This window comes from Oncorhynchus gorbuscha, linkage group LG04 (assembly GCF_021184085.1).
Source record: "Oncorhynchus gorbuscha isolate QuinsamMale2020 ecotype Even-year linkage group LG04, OgorEven_v1.0, whole genome shotgun sequence".
In the NCBI taxonomy this organism is placed as follows: domain Eukaryota; kingdom Metazoa; phylum Chordata; class Actinopteri; order Salmoniformes; family Salmonidae; genus Oncorhynchus; species Oncorhynchus gorbuscha.
In genome coordinates, this window is record NC_060176.1 from 25821162 (window position 1) to 25840858 (window position 19697).

General features: G+C 45.6%; 1 protein-coding gene across 1 annotated transcript in view; it reads right to left on the reverse strand.

Annotated features, from left to right (window-relative positions):
• Positions 1-17612: 17612 nt before the first annotated feature.
• LOC124033884 (coiled-coil domain-containing protein 102A-like) overlaps positions 17613-19697 on the reverse strand; it is an 82351-nt gene continuing 80266 nt past the window's right edge. The window contains exon 9 of the mRNA XM_046346272.1: positions 17613-19080. Within this exon, the coding sequence (XP_046202228.1) occupies positions 18951-19080 (130 nt within the window). The 3' untranslated portion in view covers positions 17613-18950. The remainder of the gene's footprint in view (positions 19081-19697) is intronic.

Sequence of the window (19697 nt, forward strand, 5' to 3'; positions counted from 1 at the left end):
TCAGAACAAAGTTATACTTTTCCTATTATAACTTTCAGATATTTTAATATCTGATCAATTAGTCAGATATTGTTGGTTATCTGCACGAACCCAGTCTTCACTATGAGTCATCCATACATCAATTGTCTTAAATCATTTATTTACTAACCAAATAATCACAGAAATGCACAAACAGTTGATATAGTTCCAAGGAAATTATAGGGGAATGTGCCCTAGTGGGCTAAATCGGCATGGCGGCTAGCTAGACAAAGGGACTGAGGAGGGCGCGAAAGATAAAAGACACTACAAAGTTGATAATTATAACAATTAAAATGCTAATCCTTTGTATTGTACATGAACACTCACTCATTCGGGAATAATTGCAATCAATATATATATATATATATATATATATATATATATATATATATATATATATATACGCTCAGTGGGATCTCTGTTGGAGAGTTTGTTCGCCCTCTCTCTCTGTGCCGTGGTTAGAATGGATAGTTCAGAGTAACATTCAGTAATGTTGTTATAGAATAGATGTTTCGGCGATTGTCGAATTCCTAGCTGCAGACGAGTAATTAGTATCAAAGATTTGTTCTTATTCTGTCGATTCGATCGTCTCAGAGTTTAACCACGTGGTATGGTTAAGAATTCAGCAATGGGCTCAAAACTTAGCCCTCTCGTAATTAAGAGAAGCATGGTCTGAAGATACATTCCCAAGGATGGGGGTTATATTCGGAAGAGCAGAAAGGGGCTGTTCCATGACGCCAGATCAATGTCTGTGCCCATGGGGAGGGCCTACGATTTAGTTCAATTCCAAAGGGAATTGGAGTTTCCTTCATTAAACAGTTTAAAATCACATCACACAATTTCACAAATAGTTTCGTCTTTACTCATTAATTTTATACAACAATTTGATGCAAGCCTCACAACTGAGACTCTTGTATAAACAGGGTTATGGTAATGTGGCTGTATTGTCTCTCATGAGTTTCACAAAATTGTACCAAACGGACCAGTTCGTAGCTGGCTATTTCACCGACCGTTTATACATCCTCCAGAACATGCATATTGTTCAGTTCTCAAGTTCTGTTCGGTGGTAGAAGTTCCTTTGTTCTCTCTATGAAAACTCTATGAAAACTCACTCTCTCTCTATACTGTCTGGCCATGAGGAAGGAACTTATGACCTGCTTAACAGCAGCCTGGGTGTAGGAGAGAGAGAGAGAGAGAGAGAGAGAGAGAGAGAGAGAGAGAGAGAGAGAGAGAGAGAGAGAGAGAGAGAGAGAGAGAGAGAGAGAGAGAGAGAGAGAGAGGGGGATAGTGCAGAGAGAGGGGGATGGTGCTCGCTGTACCCAAAGAGGGCAACGTCATGACACACTCTTTGCATTCTCTCAACCAGCTTCATGAGGAATGTTTTTACAACAGTCTTGAAGGAATTCCCACATATGCTGAGTACTTGTTGGCTGCTTTTCTTTCACTCCGCGGTCCAACTCATCCCAAACCATGCCCAAAGTGTCAATATTTTGTGTGGCCACCATCATTTTCCAGCACTGCCTTAACCCTCTTGGGCATGGAGTTCACCAGAGCTTCACAGGTTGCCACTGCAGTCCTCTTACACTCCTCCATGAAGGCATCACGGAGCTGGTGGATGTTAGAGACCTTGCACTCCTCCACCTTCCGTTTGAGGATGCCCCACAGATGCTCAATAGGGTTTGTCTGGAGACATGCTTGGCCAATCCATCACCTTTACCCTCAGCTTCTTTAGCAAGGCAGTGGTCATCTTGGAGGTGTGTTTGGGGCCCTGCGGCCCAGTCTCCGAAGGGAGGGGATCATGCTCTGCTTCAGTATGTCACAGTACATGTTGGCATTTATGGTTCCCTCAATGAACTGTAGCTCCTCAGTGCCGGCAGCACTCATGCAGCCCCAGACCATGACACCACCATGCTTGACTGCAGGCAAGACACACTTGTCTTTGTACTCCTCCACTGGTTGCCGCCACACACGCTTGACACCGTCTGAACCAAATAAGTTTGCATGCACACACGGGTATGCACACGCACATTCACACACAGTTAACTATCAAAACAAGCAAGTAAAAGAGGAGGCAGTGAACAGGGAAATTAGTACCATAATGCAAAATGTATTAATTCATAATGACATAAAACAAAGGGAAATCACCCCTGCTGTGAAATACACTGCTGCGGTGGAGAGACAGACAGAATGGCACGGCTTCATTAGCATGGAGCTCCCATTCGGCAGGCCATTAAATGTGCAAATTAAGAGTAAGCACAGAAACAAATGCTATTTTACATGCATCGGGGGCAATAAAAATGAAGTTTTTCAAATCCGAACGGTGTATTTCACATAACAGATGGCAAAACAGCATAATTTCTTCAAGCTCGGATGGAGAATATACTTGTGCCTTCCAGCTCAAAGACGTCTCCCGTTAAACACTCCTATGAGATACATTCTCAACCTTTGTTTCATGCAGAATTTGGCTCTCTCAAATACAAACCAGGTGCTCTCTACCTCTTCCACAGCTCTCTCTCTAAAATTTCATATCATCTCATAGCAACTAATATTTCCCAATTGAGTGATAACAAACGCATCTGTCACTTCTTGGCACACATCATCTGCCATGCCACAAAATCAGGAGCATAGTATCAGTAACATTACCCAAACAATGTGTTCCTGCACATGCAGTACTTTACCGTGAACATAGCCTCAAATCAACAAGACGAGATTTGGAAGGATGACACAGTACATTTCAATTGTGACAACCCATGGACCAATTCGGGTTTTGGATTAGTACGCACCATCAGAGTCTGCATTTTCTCTGTTACCTTCCAGGAAAGGTAAGAAACCCCTCTCCTGTAGATAAGAGCCCATCATAAAGGATATTTCCCTGACAAACATGGAGACCAATCCACTTAACTGCATTACTGAGCTGATTGGCCTTTTAAGCAAGTGCAAGTGATGCAGTGCTTGATCAAGACTACGGGAAGGACAATTGGTACAGACCAAGAAGCACAAAACTCATCCTCCAAAAATGTGACTCGTTTCAGGAAACTGGGCTTATGTTGCGTGTCACCACTTCACATTTTTATCAAAATGCATTTTTGGGCAGAAATGCCTTCTGGAACATGTGAACTTTCATGTGCCTTAATAACAAACTTGTATGCCATCTGTAAATATGAATAAAATATGAATAAATTGTTAAATTACGAGCCTAGATGGTTTAGCCTCTAGTCTTGAAATATTTGTTTGATTAGTATATAGACTCACATGTGAATCCTAAAAGAGATGGGTGGGGCTAAAGCTTAAAAGGGTGTGAACGATGGTGAATGGGTGTAGACAAAAATGATATCTCCAGTACAGTAGGTACCAAAAAATTCAAGGCTCATTTTCTCAAAAGTGAGGTTACAAGTTTATCAACTTTCAAAGCAGAATTACTTTCCCATTGTTCCTCAACTGTAATGTATGATATATAATGTTTTAGCTCTTTTACAATTTTGCTACATAAGACCGAATCGAGCCGGGTGGTCACAAAGTGAAAGCATTATACAAGAGAGTACCCATCCCCTTTACTCAAAACACAGACATCTTCAAAAGAAGATCAGAACGGGGATGAGGGACTCTTTTAGTCCAACGGCCAATAGGATGTACAGTGGATAGTCTATTGGTCCCCTAACTTAAGGATTGGACCCTTTTTCCCCCCATTTTTGCCAAAAATGACATAGACAAATCTAACTGCCTGTCGCTCAGGACCTGAAGCAAGGATATGCATATTCTTGATACCATTTGAAAGAAAACACTTTGAAGTTTGTAGAAATGTGAAATTAATGTAGGAGATTATAACACATTACATTTGGTAAAACACAATACAAAGAAAAAACATGTTTTCTTTTTTTATCATCTTTGAAATACAAGAGAAATATATAACTTAGGAAACTAGGCTCAATTTAGATTTTGGCCACTCGATGGCAGCAGCGTATGTGCAAAGGTTTAGACTGATTCAATGAACCATTGCATTTCTGTTCAAAACATTGTATCAAGACTGCCCAAATGTGCCTAATTGGTTTATTAATACATTTTCAAGTTCATAACTCTTCACTATCTTCAAACAATAGTGTGGTATTATTTCACTGTAGTAGCTACTGTAAATTGGACAGTGCAGTTAGATTAACAAGAATTTAAGCTTTCTGCCAATATCAGATATGTCTATGTCCTGGGAAATGTTCATGTTACTTACAACCTCATGCTAATCGCATTAGCCTACGTTAGCTCAACCATCCTGCGGGGGACACAACGATCCAGTAGAGGTTAAGTGTACAGCATATTACACTTTCACTGTAAATATGTAGGCTATTGCACTTTCAAATACATTTTTATTGTGTATTATTCTGTTTTATGTACCCTATTTTTAAGGACATGATCAAATGAATTTCCCCCTGGTGGGCTAATAAAGTTGATCTGTAGAAGTGCTCACCCCAACACCTGGTCACGCAATTTTGTGAGTGTGAGTACACAACTGAAAGGAGAGGAGGAATAAGAGGACGAGGGTCTGTCGGGTAGACCAAGAGACAAGAACAGTCAGCTCCATACATCAAGAAACACACACCACTGCGCAACAAATAGTGAAGCTTGGACTGTGCGTGTCTATCACCGAACTCCAACAGAGCATGCCGTCTGAACTTTACCTGCAGTCCAGGTGTGGAGGAAAAAGAACACCAGGCCACAGTACACGCAGACAGTCTGGACACAGCAACCTGTTTGTAAGCCACTTAGACAGGGAGACACAATAAGTCATCTAAACTGAACCTTGACAGGTCCTTCAACAAGTTGTGACCGACCGCATTACACTGTACCGGCACCTTTTGTTCAGTGGAAACTGAACTCACATCAACTCCATTACCACACATCGCTTCTGAACTCTCAATCAATAGGAGGAGAGGAGGGTGGGGGGATGGGGAGGGGTGAGGAGGGGGGTGTTGGGTGTAGGCTATGACAGCCTGTGTCGTCTCTAATGGAGGGGTAGAATGGAGTCAGGTGACAGGACCTGTAATTACTGTCACTGAGACCAGACACTCTGTCTTCGTCTCCTCTCTCCGGGAGAACAAAAAGCAGCTGAGCGCTCTCCTCTCACATGCTCTCTGTCGTCACATGACTCATGGAGGTGTAGCCAGTCTGCCCGCCAGTGTCCCAGGGGAGAGGAAAGCCAAAGGGGCAGGAGAGAGAAATGCTTTGTGGCCCTTAATCCTCCTAACACAGCTCTAGGTTTGACCAAACTGGGTCACCATGAGAAAGGACTTAGTATTGCAAGTATTTTCAAGTATTGTCTGAAGTACACTCTTTGTCCCTGTAGGATAACCCTTGTTGGTTCCAGGTAGAACCCTTTGATGGTGAAAAAGGTTATACGTTGAATCTTTTTTTGTGGTGAAAGGGTTACACATAGAACATTGTATTAGAGAAAAGGTTACGACTTGGAACCAAAAAATAGTTATTCTCAGAGGGGTCACCAAGGGGGAGAATGGAAGAACCCATTATGGTTTTATGTTGCACTTATTTTTCTCAGAGTGTAGTGGAAGTCTGCAAATCTTAATCAGGTGACTGTAGCCACCCTAAGTGCCTCTCCGTCATGTGCTGGCCTTGATGCTACAAACCAAAGAGACAGACCTAAGATAGTCTCACAAAGCCCGTATCCACAAAGCATCTCAGAGTTGGAGTGTGAATCTAGCATCAGTTTTGACTTTGAAATCATAATGAAAAGGATTGTATGGACAGATCCTAGATCAGCAGTCGTACTCTGAGACGCTTTGTGGATATGTGCCCAGGACTCACTGTGCACTGGATACAGGAGACTCAGCATCGACCGTTTTTGTTTAACAGAGAAAACTGTAGACCAGAAGGCTCGTTTTTTTTTATTTTAACACAAATAGCCGCTTGTTGACAGAAATACTATGTGACACAGAGCAAGCACAATTGATTTGTGTCTCTTACCCAGATGTAAGGAACCCAGCGCCAGTCAGTCTAAAGGCAGGTTGAGCCCTGAAAGTGGTAATGTACATAGTTTCCTGTCAACCATAATGTATCAACACTACACATTTGTCAGATTGTTATGACAGTTGATAAGGTTACAGATTCTACCAGAAATATTTTAAAAGAAAATCGTTGTTACCCCTTACTACTAGTGCTAGTAAAGTGCCAAGTACTCAGCACTTCATCAGAAAATAGAACTATTCATTTCATGGGTGTTTTAATAATTCCTATTTTTGAGGGGGGGGGGGGGGGGGGGGTGGTCGTTGGGATATACAGTACATGACATGAGGGCCATGTGACACAGTAACTGAGAGAAAGCAAAGAGACACGTGGAGAAATGAAATCTGCTCCGTGAGAAATCCCCGATGGAACGTCTTTCTGTTGGATATGTCCGTGCTGAGACAGAAGCTTTGTGATGCTTGGAAGGGAAGCCAAGAACACGAGGAGAAAAACTCAGCGGGACGTTGATGTACGACAAGCACGTTAGAGGCAAAGCAACATTTTTTTTCTGAAAGGAAAAGGGATGGAGTTTTTTTTGTTTGCCAGTGAGGCAATAATGTCTATTATTCCTCTATTTGCTGTCTGTTACTTTCTGGAATCCAGCACACTCTTTTTTCCCCCCACTGACAGCAGTGGGGACTTTTTCTTTTTCTTTTCTTGTTCCTTTCTTTAGAAATCCCAACTGATTGTCCTGTCACCATTTCCTGGCTGCCTCCTCACTCTGTGGGGACAGATCTCTCACAAAATTGGAATAAGAAATGACATATTTACCCTCACCAGATTGCCCCGGTTTGATTAGAATTGAAGATTCGAATTTCAAGCTATCAAATGAAATTTGGGATGAAGAAGATCAATTGATGTTTTCTCCATGCCTATGCACTATGCCTCGTGATGATAACACATTACGAACAGCATCGTCACAGCTTTGAAGTATTGATAAAAATCCTGTTCAAAATGATCACCTCAACCAATCCTTATACTGTTTTACCCCTCTTGACTCCTAAGTAAGCTCCCTGTTCTCAACAGTACCTGAGATGTATATTCTCTCACAGATGCACGGGCAGATCTCACAGCGCATCTACACCAGCGTCAAACTCTCTCATTTTACAACGTCTGACATATTTCATCCAGCAGTAAAGGCAATATTTTTAAGAGGCCTTGAACTCTGGATTAGCTCCATCTCCTTCGCACAGCCAAATTGCCATTTGTGTGGGTGTGTGAGTCTCTAACAAGTGGGAAAAAAAGATTAAAGAAGACACATTTTTTTTTTTAAATCAAAGTTTCATTATTCATTCATCAAATCCATGAGAGACAACTTCCCTGTCGACAATGTCTAAATTACAAATGACCTTTCAATCACATCCAAGTTATGAAACAAACGTCTGGCCACCAGCCAACTCCAACAACGCGTGTTGAGGACACAGTATGTTGATCTCAGCTGTCAGTCTCATTGTCTCAATGGCAAGTACCAGCCCTGCAATAGTCAAAATACTGGATTGTGTGTGTGCGTGCGCGTGTGCGAGTGTGTGTGTGCCCCTACCAGTGGGCCTCTGGATGTCACCTGGAGGAGTGTAGCTCCAGCTGTAATATCATCACCCTATCAGAACACGGCTGACACAGAGTAGCTGTGCTGTGATGTAGCGGGATGGCTGCTAGTCCCACAACTATGATTCACATGGAACAACCTGTTAAAAACATAATGAAACAGTGAAAATAGAACAGGGAGGAAAAGAACACGTAAAAGAGAAAATAATGCACCTAAAGGCCTTGTGAATGACACAGGCTATTTAAACATTGAAAGTCAAACATTCTCACACAGTAAGGAAAAATAAAAACTATTAAATATTAATGTTTGTGCACATGGCTTGGAGCAGAATAGCTAAATGTACAAACACATAATATAGTATACTGTACATATGCCACACATAATGTCCTTCACACACACACACACACACACACACACACACATGCACACGCACACGCACGCGCATGCACACACACACACACACACACACACACACACACACACACACACACACACACACACACACACACACACACACACACACACACACACACACACACACACACACACACACACACACACACACACACACATCCCCAGACAAAGGCGTGTGCTCTCACACATCCAAAGATTAAAGTGAATATCCGCTGGTCCCCAAGCATAATTATGCTCCGATCAATTTAATCTACTCCTTCACTGCCTCAAACCCATTAGCTTCATAATGAGAAAGGCTGAGTGATTACACAATGGACTAAAGGAACAAAACTAACTATGGTCTGGGCTACAAACACTGACAGCTCCGCGATGACACACAGCACAGGTCTGTGGAGAGGGGGGCCAATACACACTATACAGAATACCCAGGCCTATTGTGAAATACCAAGACAAGGAGGGAGAGAGGGAGAGAGAGACAGAGAGAGAGGGGGGGACAAAAGAGGCAGAGAAAAAATTAAAAGTGATATGAAATTATATCATATTATATAATATTAACAAGTCCTCTGTCACGTAATTGTGTGTCTGCCGAACACTCCCAGAAATGGAGCACTTGCACACCTAGATGTACATGCAGTGCCTTCAGAAAGTATTCACACCCCTTGATTCTTCCCACATTTTGTTGTGTTACAAAGTGCCATTAAAATGGATTTATATAATTGTCATTTGATGTCAACGATCTACACAAACACAAAATACTAAATAATGTCAAAGTGTACGAAAAATTCAAACATTTGTACAAATCAAATCAAAATAAACACTAATACAGTGGCTGTCACGTTCTGACCATAGTTCTGTTATTTTATTCTTAGTTTTAGTATGGTCAGGGCGTGAGTTGGGGTGGGCAGTCGGTGTTTGTTTTTCTAGTATGGTTCTCAGAGGCAGGTGTCATTAGTTGTCTCTGATTGAGAATCATACTTAGGTAGCCTGGGTTTCACTTTTGGTTTGTGGGTGTTTGTTTTCCGTGTGAGCGTTTGGTCCATACGGTACTGTTTCGGTTTTTGTTCGTTCACTTTCTTGTTTTGTATTTCAGTGTTCTGAGTTTGAATGAAACATTACATCATGAACACTTACCACGCTGCGCTTTGGTCCAATCCTTCTTCCACCTCTGAATGCCGTTACAGTGGCTTGCGAAAGTATTCACCCCCCTTGGCATTTTTCCTAGTTCGTTGCCTTACAACCTGGAATTAAAATAGATTTCTGGGGGGTTTGTATCATTTGATTTACACAACATGCACTTTGAAGATGTAAAATATGTTTTATTGTGAAACAAACAAGAAATAAGACAACAACAAAAAACAGAGAACTTGAGCGTTGGATGGGTTGGGTGGGTTCCGCTGGTGTACAGCGATCTTTAAGTCATACCACAGATTGTCAATTGGATTGAGGTCTGGGCTTCGACTAGGCCATTCTAAGACGTTTAAATGTTTCCCCTTAAACCACTCGAGTGTTGCTTTAGCATTATTCATAGGGTCATTGTCCTGCTGGAAGTCTTAAATCACTGGAAGACTGAAACAGGTTTCCCTCATGAATTTCCCTGTAGTTAGCGCCATCCATCATTCCTTCAAGTGAAAAATATCCCCACAGCATGATGCTGCCACCACCATGCTTCACTGTTGGGGTGGTGTTCTTGGGGTGATGGGAAGTATTGGGTTTGCGCCAGACATAGCGTTCTCCTTGATGGCAAAAAAGCAACATTTTAGTCTCATCTGACCAGAGTACAGTGCCTTGCAAAAGTAGTCGGCCACCTTGAACCATGCAACCTTTTGCCACATTTCAGGCTTCAAACATAAAGAGATAAAACTGTATTTTTTTGTGAAGAATCAACAACAAGTGGGACACAATCATGAAGTGGAACGACATTTATTGGATATTTCAAACTTTTTTAACAAATCAAAAACTGAAAAATTGGGCGTGCAAAATTCAAGGGGGCCAAATACTTTCGCAAGGCACTGTACCTTCTTCCATATGTTTGGGGAGTCTCCCACATGCCTTTTGGCGAACACCAAACATGTCTGCTTATTTTTGTCTGGACACTCTTCCGTAAAGCCCAGCTCTGTGGAGTGTACGGCTTAAAGTGGTCCTATGGACAGATACTCCAATGTCCACTGTGGAGCTTTGCAGCTCCTTCAGGGTTATCTTTGGTCTCTTTGTTGCTTCTCTGATTAATGTCCTCCTTGCCTGGTCCATGAGTTTTGGTGGGGGGCCCTCTCTTGGCAGGTTTGTTGTGGTGCTATATTCTTTCCATTTTGTAATAATGGATTTAATGGTGCTCCATGGGATGTTCAAAGTTTTGGATATTTCTTTATAACCCAACCCTGATCTGTACTTCTCCACAACGTTTTCCCTGACCTGTTTGTAGAGCTCCTTGTTCTTCATAGTACTGCTTGCTTGGTTGTGCCCCTTGCTTAGTGGCGTTGCAGACTCTGGGGCCTTTCAGAACAGGTGTATATATATACTGAGATCGTGTGACAGATCATGTGACACTTAGATTGCACACAGGTGGACTTTATTTAAACTAATTATGTGACTTCTGAAGGTAATTGGTTGCACCAGATCTTATTTTGGGTCTTCATATCAAAGGGGGTGAATACATATGTAGCACCACTTTTCTGTTATTTCTTAAATTTCACTTCACCGCTTTGGACTATTCTGTGTGTCCATTATGCAACAAAATAGGAAAAACGCCAAGGGGGGTGAATACTTTTGCAAGGCACTGTATATCTTCATTACATAAGTATTCAGCCCCCTGAGATAATACATGTTAGATTTAACATTGTCAGTGATTACAGCTGCAAGTCTTTCTGGGTATGTCTTTAAGAGCTTTCCACACCTGGATGGTGTGACATTTGCCCATTATTCTTTTCGACATTCTTGAAGCTCTGTCAAATTGGTTGTTGGTCGTTGCTAGACTATTTTCAGGTCTGTGCCATGGATTTTCCAGCAGATTTAAGTCAAAACTGTAACATAGACATTGAAAAATCATGCTAAACACTATTATTGCACACAGTGTTTCCATGCAACGTATTATGTGATTAAACAAATGTTTACTCCTGAACTTACTCCTGAACACTTATTAACTCAAGACATTTCAGCTTTTCATTTGTAATACATTTTTAACATTATGGGGTAATGTGTGTAGGCCAGTGACCAGAAAAATCTAAATTTAATACATTTTCAATTCAGGCTGTAACACAACAAAATGTGGATAAACTCACAGTACAGTATTATATGGTTGTAGCGTCCATGCTCACCGTACACAGCTACTACTTTCCTCCTCCACTGACAAACACCCATGGGAGCGAGCTGAGTTTTCACATTCGATTACCTGTTGTTCGCAGATTGTGTGCGTGGGTGTGTTCAATGTGAAACTATGTGGATGTGCCTATCTGTCATTACGCCATTCCATAGTTATATTACATGTGTATAAAGTACACTGAGTATGCCAAACATTAGGAACACCTTCCTAATATTGAGTTGCACCTCTTCCCCCCCAGAACAGCCTCAATTCGTCAGGACTCGGACAAGGTGTTCGAACGTTTTCCACAGGGATGCTGACCCATGTTGACTCCAATGCTTCCCACAGTCGGGTCAAGTCGGCTGGATGGTGGACAATTTGGACCATTTGCACAGCGGAACGTTCACACGGGAAACGGTTGAGCGTGAAAAACCCAGCAACGTTGCAGTCCAACCCACAATCCATGTCTCAAGGCTTAAAAATCCTTTAACCCGCCTCCTCCCCCTTCATCTACACTGATCGAAGTGGATTGAACAAGTGCCATCAATAAGGCATCGCAGCTTCCACCTGGTCGGTCCATGTCATGGAAAGAGCCGGTGTTCCTAATGTTTTGTACCCTCGGCGTATATTGGAATGAGGTGGGAATAGAGGCGAGGAAGAAGAGATCCCGTCGCGTTTTTCAACCCAGTGTCCAATCACATTTTGGTGCAACCAACTGAAGTGAACAGCACGTCAATAGGAGGAAGAACGCGGTGCACTCATACGTGACGGAGTGATATTTTGCCGTTGGGAGCAGACCAGGGACTGGTGTGGGAGCAGACCAGGGCCTGGTGTGGAAGCTGACCAGGGCCTGGTGTGGGAGCTGACCAGGGCCTGGTGTGGGAGCTGACCAGGGCCTGGTGTGGGAGCAGACCAGGACCTGGTGTGGGAGCTGACCAGGGCCTGGTGTGGGAGCTGACCAGGGCCTGGTGTGGGAGCTGACCAGGGCCTGGTGTGGGAGCTGACCAGGGCCTGGTGTGGGAGCTGACCAGGGCCTGGTGTGGGAGCAGACCAGGGCCTGGTGTGGGAGCTGACCAGGGCCTGGTGTGGGAGCTGACCAGGGCCTGGTGTGGGAGCTGACCAGGGCCTGGTGTGGGAGCTGACCAGGGCCTGGTGTGGGAGTTGACCAGGGCCTGGTGTGGGAGCAGACCAGGGCCTGGTGTGGGAGCTGACATGGCCTGGTGTGGGAGCTGACCAGGGCCTGGTGTGGGAGCTGACCAGGGCCTGGTGTGGGAGCAGACCAGGGCATGGTGTGGGAGCTGACATGGCCTGGTGTGGGAGCTGACCAGGGCCTGGTGTGGGAGCAGACCAGGGCCTGGTGTGGGAGCTGACATGGCCTGGTGTGGGAGCTGACCAGGGCCTGGTGTGGGAGCTGACCAGGGCCTGGTGTGGGAGCTGACCAGGGCCTGGTGTGGGAGCAGACCAGGGCCTGGTGTGGGAGCTGACCAGGGCCTGGTGTGGGAGAAGACCAGGGCCTGGTGTGGGAGCAGACCAGGGCCTGGTGTGGGAGCTGACCAGGGCCTGGTGTGGGAGCAGACCAGGGCCTGGTGTGGGAGCAGAAGGGTTCATCTATAACCAGATGGGCGTCAGTAGCATTCAGCAGTGGATAGGTAGGAGGAGAAACAGTGGCTTGGACACATTGGTTGAGTGAGTAGCCTGAAGACTTGAGAATCAGAGATCTGCTTGAAGCCACGAAGAACGTTCCGTCTGTGAACACTCTCTAGTCACCCAGCCTGGTATCAGTTGATAAGCATCACCTGGTGATGCGCTCGCAATGTCGTAATACCGAAGAACAGTCGAACCACAGGCAGGGCACGGATGCCGTGTCAGTCTATCCCGCCGCACTGTACCTGTTTCACACTTCTGCGAAGCACGCTGCACTCGAGGGTGTCGAGAGCGTCTTGCTGAACAAAGACGGCTTGAGAGAAGAGAGAAGGGAAAGAAGAGTGAGTCCCAGAGACAGATGCAGTCAGAGCGACACACAATGGCGTGGTACTGTACCGTGCCAGTCATCCCAGTGGAGGGAACAGCGAGGCCGCTCTCGGGAATAACAATGCAGCATATCAACAGGCACATTCGGTGCAGTTTCCATTTGACATAAACAGCGGAGCGCACGCACGCACTCCCTCGATTTCATTCTTCATACACACTGGCACACACTTGCTACACACACACACACACACACATAGGGACTAACGCAACAAATAGCCTTCCAGGCTCCATCAAAAGGAGGGAAATGGTATTTGAGGCTGATCTATGGTTTAGTTCTTTAACCTACATGGAGCTTAATCAGAGTAGTATAAAATATTCATGAAGCTTCCCTGTCTGAGGGGGTTCATATCACACACTATAATTACTATCATGTCTGTCAGAGGAGAGCCAGAGCACACTATAGCCTAGTATTGTTGGCTCAGGGCTAAAAGTCAGGCAGAGTTACCATTGGTCTATCTCCATCTTGTTTATGTTGCCACTGAACACTAGAGAGCCAGTGAGTGTGAGTGTGTAGGAGAGAGAGAGAGAGAGAGAGAGAGAGAGAGAGAGAGAGAGAGAGAGAGAGAGAGAGAGAGAGAGAGAGAGAGAGAGAGATACAGAGAGTGCACGTCTACGGTGCAAATATAGATTCCTATAGAATATATATAGGGATTGGAATAACATGGATTTAGGCCTACATTATTTCTTACAGTATTCTTAGAATATCCTTACAGTACAAGTCAAGCAGTAATGCAGAATACTGAATTATTAGTGCGCACCGGTAAAGCCCCTGAAAAAGGACGTGCAGGTCTTGCTTCAGTTGAACAGGGAAAGACAGAACCCAGCGTCAGCTTTGGTAACACTCAAGCAGGCATGGTGCAGCGAGAGCAGGGAAAGAGAGGAGACTTCAACACAGAGAGAGGGACAGAGGAGGAAAGAGGAGCGTTGTCTCTCTCTCTCTCTCTCTCTCTCTCTCTGCGGTGTAATCTGGGTCCTCCTCATGCTGTCGTTGATGCTAATGGTCTCTGACCGGGAGGGAAACCACACAGCAGAGTAGAGCAGAGCGGAGAATAGCAGAGCTGGGACTCTGACTGACACAGGGACTGAGTGACTGGGGCCTCCTCAATACTGGCCCAGCAACCAATGGGCCTGAACAGAACCTGACGCAGCATGAAGCTCAGACAGCCCCAGAAACACAGGCCCAGTGTGCTTAGAGAGAACACAACACACAGACTCAAACCCATACAATTACACTCGCATGAATATGACTACACAAATGTATACAACATAGACTGGGCCTAGAATTAGACAGAAGCAAAACAATCCCTGTTCTGCTTACTAACTGACACCAATGCCCAACCTACAAATGGTTGGTATTGATGAACAGTCTGAAGCCTAATTCCAATGATCTGATCAAAGCTGTCAGACAGACCCCTCCCCCTCTCATCCTTTTCAGTCTGTTTGCTTCTATTGCTCTCTCTCTCTCTCTCTGTCCTTATGCACTGGGCATAATGAGCTGTAATGAATTGTCTTCAGTACACTGGACATCAGAGAGCCATCCCAGAGCCCTGGTCACATGAGAGAGGCCAGAGAGCATAGGCCAGAGAGGATAGGCCAGAGAGGATAGGCCAGAGAGAAGAGGCCAGAGAGAAGAGGCCAGAGAGAAGAGGCCAGAGAGAAGAGGCCAGAGAGAAGACAGATAGAAGAGAGGACAGAGGAGAGGGCAGAGAGAAGACAGAGAGAAGAGAGGACAGAGGAGAGGGCAGAGAGAAGACAGAGAGAAGAGAGAACAGAGAAGAGGGCAGAGAGGAGAGGCCAGAGAGAAGACAGAGAGAAGAGAGAACAGAGAAGAGGGCAGAGAGAAGACAGAGAGAAGAGAGAACAGAGAAGAGGGCAGAGAGGAGAGGCCAGAGAGAAGACAGAGAGAAGAGAGGACAGAGAAGAGGGCAGAGAGAAGACAGAGAGAAGAGAGAACAGAGAAGAGGGCAGAGAGGAGAGGCCAGAGAGAAGACAGAGAGAAGAGAGGACAGAGAAGAGGGCAGAGAGAAGACAGAGAGAAGAGAGAACAGAGAAGAGGGCAGAGAGGAGAGGCCAGAGAGAAGACAGAGAGAAGAGAGGACAGAGAAGAGGGCAGAGAGAAGACAGAGAGAAGAGAGAACAGAGAAGAGGGCAGAGAGGAGAGGGCAGAGAGAAGACAGAGAGAAGAGAGGACAGAGAAGAGGGCAGAGAGAAGACAGAGAGAAGAGAGAACAGAGAAGAGAGGACAGAGGAGAGGGCAGAGAGAAGACAGAGAGAAGAGAGGACAGAGGAGAGGGCAGAGAGAAGAGGCCAGAGAGAAGACAGAGAGAAGAGAGAACAGAGAAGAGGGCAGAGAGGAGAGGCCAGAGAGAAGACAGAGAGAAGAGAGAACAGAGAAGAGGGCAGAGAGGAGAGGCCAGAGAGAAGACAGAGAGAAGAGAGAACAGAGAAGAGGGCAGAGAGGATAGGCCAGAGAGAAGAGGCCAGAGAGAAGAGGCCAGAGAGAAGAGGCCAGAGAGAAGACAGAGAGAAGAGAGGACAGAGGAGAGGGCAGAGAGAAGAGGCCAGAGAGAAGACAGAGAGAAGAGAGAACAGAGAAGAGGGCAGAGAGGAGAGAACAGAGTGAAAAAGCCAAAGCAGAGAGAACCTGAGGTCTGCCCTGTCAATACCCCAGTGTCAGACATCAAAACATGAACAACCATACAGGTCTGAGGAAGCGGTGAATATACACTGATTGTACAAAACATTAGGAACACCTTCCTAATATTGAGTTGAACCCCCTTTTGCCCTCAGAACCGCCTCAATTTGCTGGGGCATGGCCTCAACAAGGTGTCAAAAGCGTTCCACGGGGACGCTGGCCGATGTTGACTCAAGTGCTTCCCACAGTTTTGGCAAGTTGGCTGGATGTTCTTTGGGTGGTGGACCATTCTTGATATACACAGAAAACTGTTGAGCGTGAAAAACCCAGCAGCGTTGCAGTTCATGACACACTCAAACAGGTGTGCATGACACCTACCGTTCAAAGGTACTTCAATCTTTGGTCTCGCCTATTCACCGTCTGAATGGCACGCATACAGAATCCATGTCTCAAGGCTTTAAAAAATAACTCTTTAACCTGTCTCCTCCCCTTCATCTAAACTGATTGAAGTGGATTTAACAGGTGACATCAATATCGGATCATAGCTTTCACCTGGATTCACCTGGCCAGTCCATGCCATGGAAATAGCAGGTGTTCATAATGGTTTGTTCACTCAGTGTACAATCCTATCATATGACTAATTACAGAGTTTGGGTGAGTGTCACTTTATGTCGCAGTACAACAGCCAAGGGATGTTCAAGTCAATCCACTGGCACAAATAGAACAATGACACAAAATGTACGCCATGTTGCACTGTCGTACGGTAGCAACACGTTGTCTGTGTGTGTTGGAGTAGAGTTGAGAGTCTAACCCTCCTGAAGCACTGGTGGCTTGTTTTGGTCTCTGAAGAGAGGTATTACGTTACCAACGCCTGGCAAACCTCCCACGGTGACTGTACTGCATCATTATTCATCACCTAGAGGGAGAGGAAAGGAAGGAGATAAAACCAGGCTTTAAAGTTTAATGTGGGAGAACACGAGAGGCCTGAGGAGGACGACAAGACCATGGGAGGGAAGAACAGCTCCTGTTCGGTGGAGCTTCCTGTGCGATACTACGCTGCTGACAGAGGGCTGGGAGATCCATTAGATCCAGACCTTTAAGAGGCTCGGTGTCGTACGTCTGATGGAACTGTGGGAAACGCCACTGCAGTAGGCTGGACAACACCGTGTCTGTTGACCAGATTCCCACTGAATAAACACAAGGAAGTAAACAGCGTCAATGGAGTTTCTCTTCTACCCCGAGACGAGGGAAGGTATTACATTCGGAGATGGACGTGCCTTGTTTTTGAGAGAAAACACATCGGCCTGTCTTTCATTTCATGATTCACCTCCACCTTGGCCCGAAGGAAATACTGAGCTTCTTTCATGGCACAATAAGCATTCAAATGCTTACCCCCCCCCCTCCCTCCACACACGTTGAGTTAATGACAGCTCTGATGTTCAAATGACCCTCTGTCAAGATATTATGCAGTCTTACACGTACACACACGCACACGCACACACACACACACACACACACACACACACACACACACACACACACACACACACACACACACACACACACACACACACACACACACACACACACACACACACACACACACACACACACACACACGCACACACACACACACACACACACACACACCTGAGACAATGCTCACGAAGAGAGACAAACAACGCACGGTTTATACGTACACTTAACATTTATAGAGCTAAATACAAAAAAACACTGTGGTTCACAGTACAGATCAATTATCAAAAACATCAACATAAATAATTTGCATGACCGTTACAAATAACTTGGTCCCCGCAGTAGCAGACGAGTAAGTGGGAGTGATAGCCGATGTCTTATTGCTTTCAGAATGAACTGAACAGAAAGGCCTGCACACTGAATATGCTCCCAATTACCACATCATTGACAACGTTTCGATCCACAAGGGTCTTGGCCTGACGAAGATCCTTCCGGATCAAAACCGTGCAGTGTGCAGGCCCTTTTCTGTTCAGTTCATATACTTAATCAGCCCGGCACCTACGCTTTTTTTAAGGATGTGTGTGTTGACCACAAACTTCTCTTTCAGAATGAACAACCCACTATGTCGAGAAGTTAATACTGTGGGTCTGACGGACCCGTCCTCTACACAAGTACCTTGTCCCTTCGTGGTTACGGAGAGGGGACAAGGGGACAAAGCAGTGAAGGGCCTTCATGTCCAGTCCCAGTCTCTCCCAATAACACTGGAAGGAGTTTGCCGTCTGAGGCTGAGCCCAAAACACTGATGAAGTAATGACGACCCCAGGTGCCAGGCGCCGAACACACACCCATAGCACAGTGACCCGAGGGCCAAACGCCCTACCTGTACTGAACTGTATGTACAGCTAACGACACAAATCCAAACGCATTACATAACATTACCAGAACACTGCTGGAACGTCACAGCTAGGTCACAGCCCCTTTCTGGAGTGGTTTTTACATTTTTATACATCAGGACGGATACTGTACAACATTCGCTGGGTGAAGGAACTCGGGACGCAAAGAGAAAGGGACGGAAGGGTGAAAGAGGAGGCGTGAGCAATCACCTGAGGAGTGCGATTGAGAGAGCGTTTCTCAACACCGCGGGTGTTGAAGATATGGGAGCGATGGTAATGACGGTTGAGGTGTAGGGAGCTAGAGGACTGTAGGCTCAGGCCGTGGTGGCTTGTAACCGCAGTGCACTGTGGGTTGTACTGGAGTGTGGTAGTGTAGTGTAGTGTACTGTCAGTCGTCGTGTAGCGAGGGCTCCCTCTGGGCCCCTGCTGGTAGCACTGTAGTTCACTGGTACAGGGGGTGACAGGTGTCCATGGCAACCATGTGCCAGTGTTTGTCTCTACCAGGATGAGCCAGGTCAATGGAGATGAGTAGGCGTCAAGATCACAGCCGTCCAACTATCAGTCTGTCTGTCTACGGGACTCACACGGTGGGAAATGAAGAGGCCCTAAGTCAGAGTCCGTGTGTCCTTCCTTTGTTCATGGGATCTGGATCTGTAGCTCCTCCTCCTCTTCGTCTGGGTCGCTGGGCGGTCCGTCTGGGTTCTCCGGGTTGAACCGAGCTGACCTCATCTTCCCAAACAGGCCCGGGCTCTTCTGCCGCCGCAGTCTAGAACAGAGGAACACAGAGGAGAGGAAGAGTGAGTGGACTTGAGTGAGAACGCTACTTCAGGTTTTGATCTCCATTTTTCACAACTGGCACTTAAAGGCCCTGTGCTGTCAAAATTCAGTTTTTCCTGTTGATTCGGATTATTCCCTCAACAACTAAGGTATATCTTTTGCTGAAAATCTCTTTGGAGTTCTCAACAGTGAACGAGTAAACAAAAGCATATTTCAGGACTGCGTCAGCTAAATAAACATTGCATAATTCACCATTGCCTAAAAACCCAGGGCAACGGAGCTGCTTCCGTTGCCAGGTAACACTCAGTTAGCCAGCAATGACCGGTTACTGAGCCCCGGCTGCCATACTGGTGATCATATCACCTGGACAACAGTGAAATACTAATATTGTCTCTACAGAGGTAGCGCGGGGGGAGAGGAAGAGACAGGGCGAGAGAGAGAGAGAGAAGGAGAGAGAGAGAGAGAGAGAGAGAGAGAGAGAGAGAGAGAGAGAGAGAGAGAGAGAGAGAGAGAGAGAGAGAGAGAGAGAGAGAGAGAGAGAGAGAGAGAGAGAGGGCGCGAGAGAGAGAGAAGGAGAGAGAGAGAGAAGGAGCGAGAGAGAGAGAG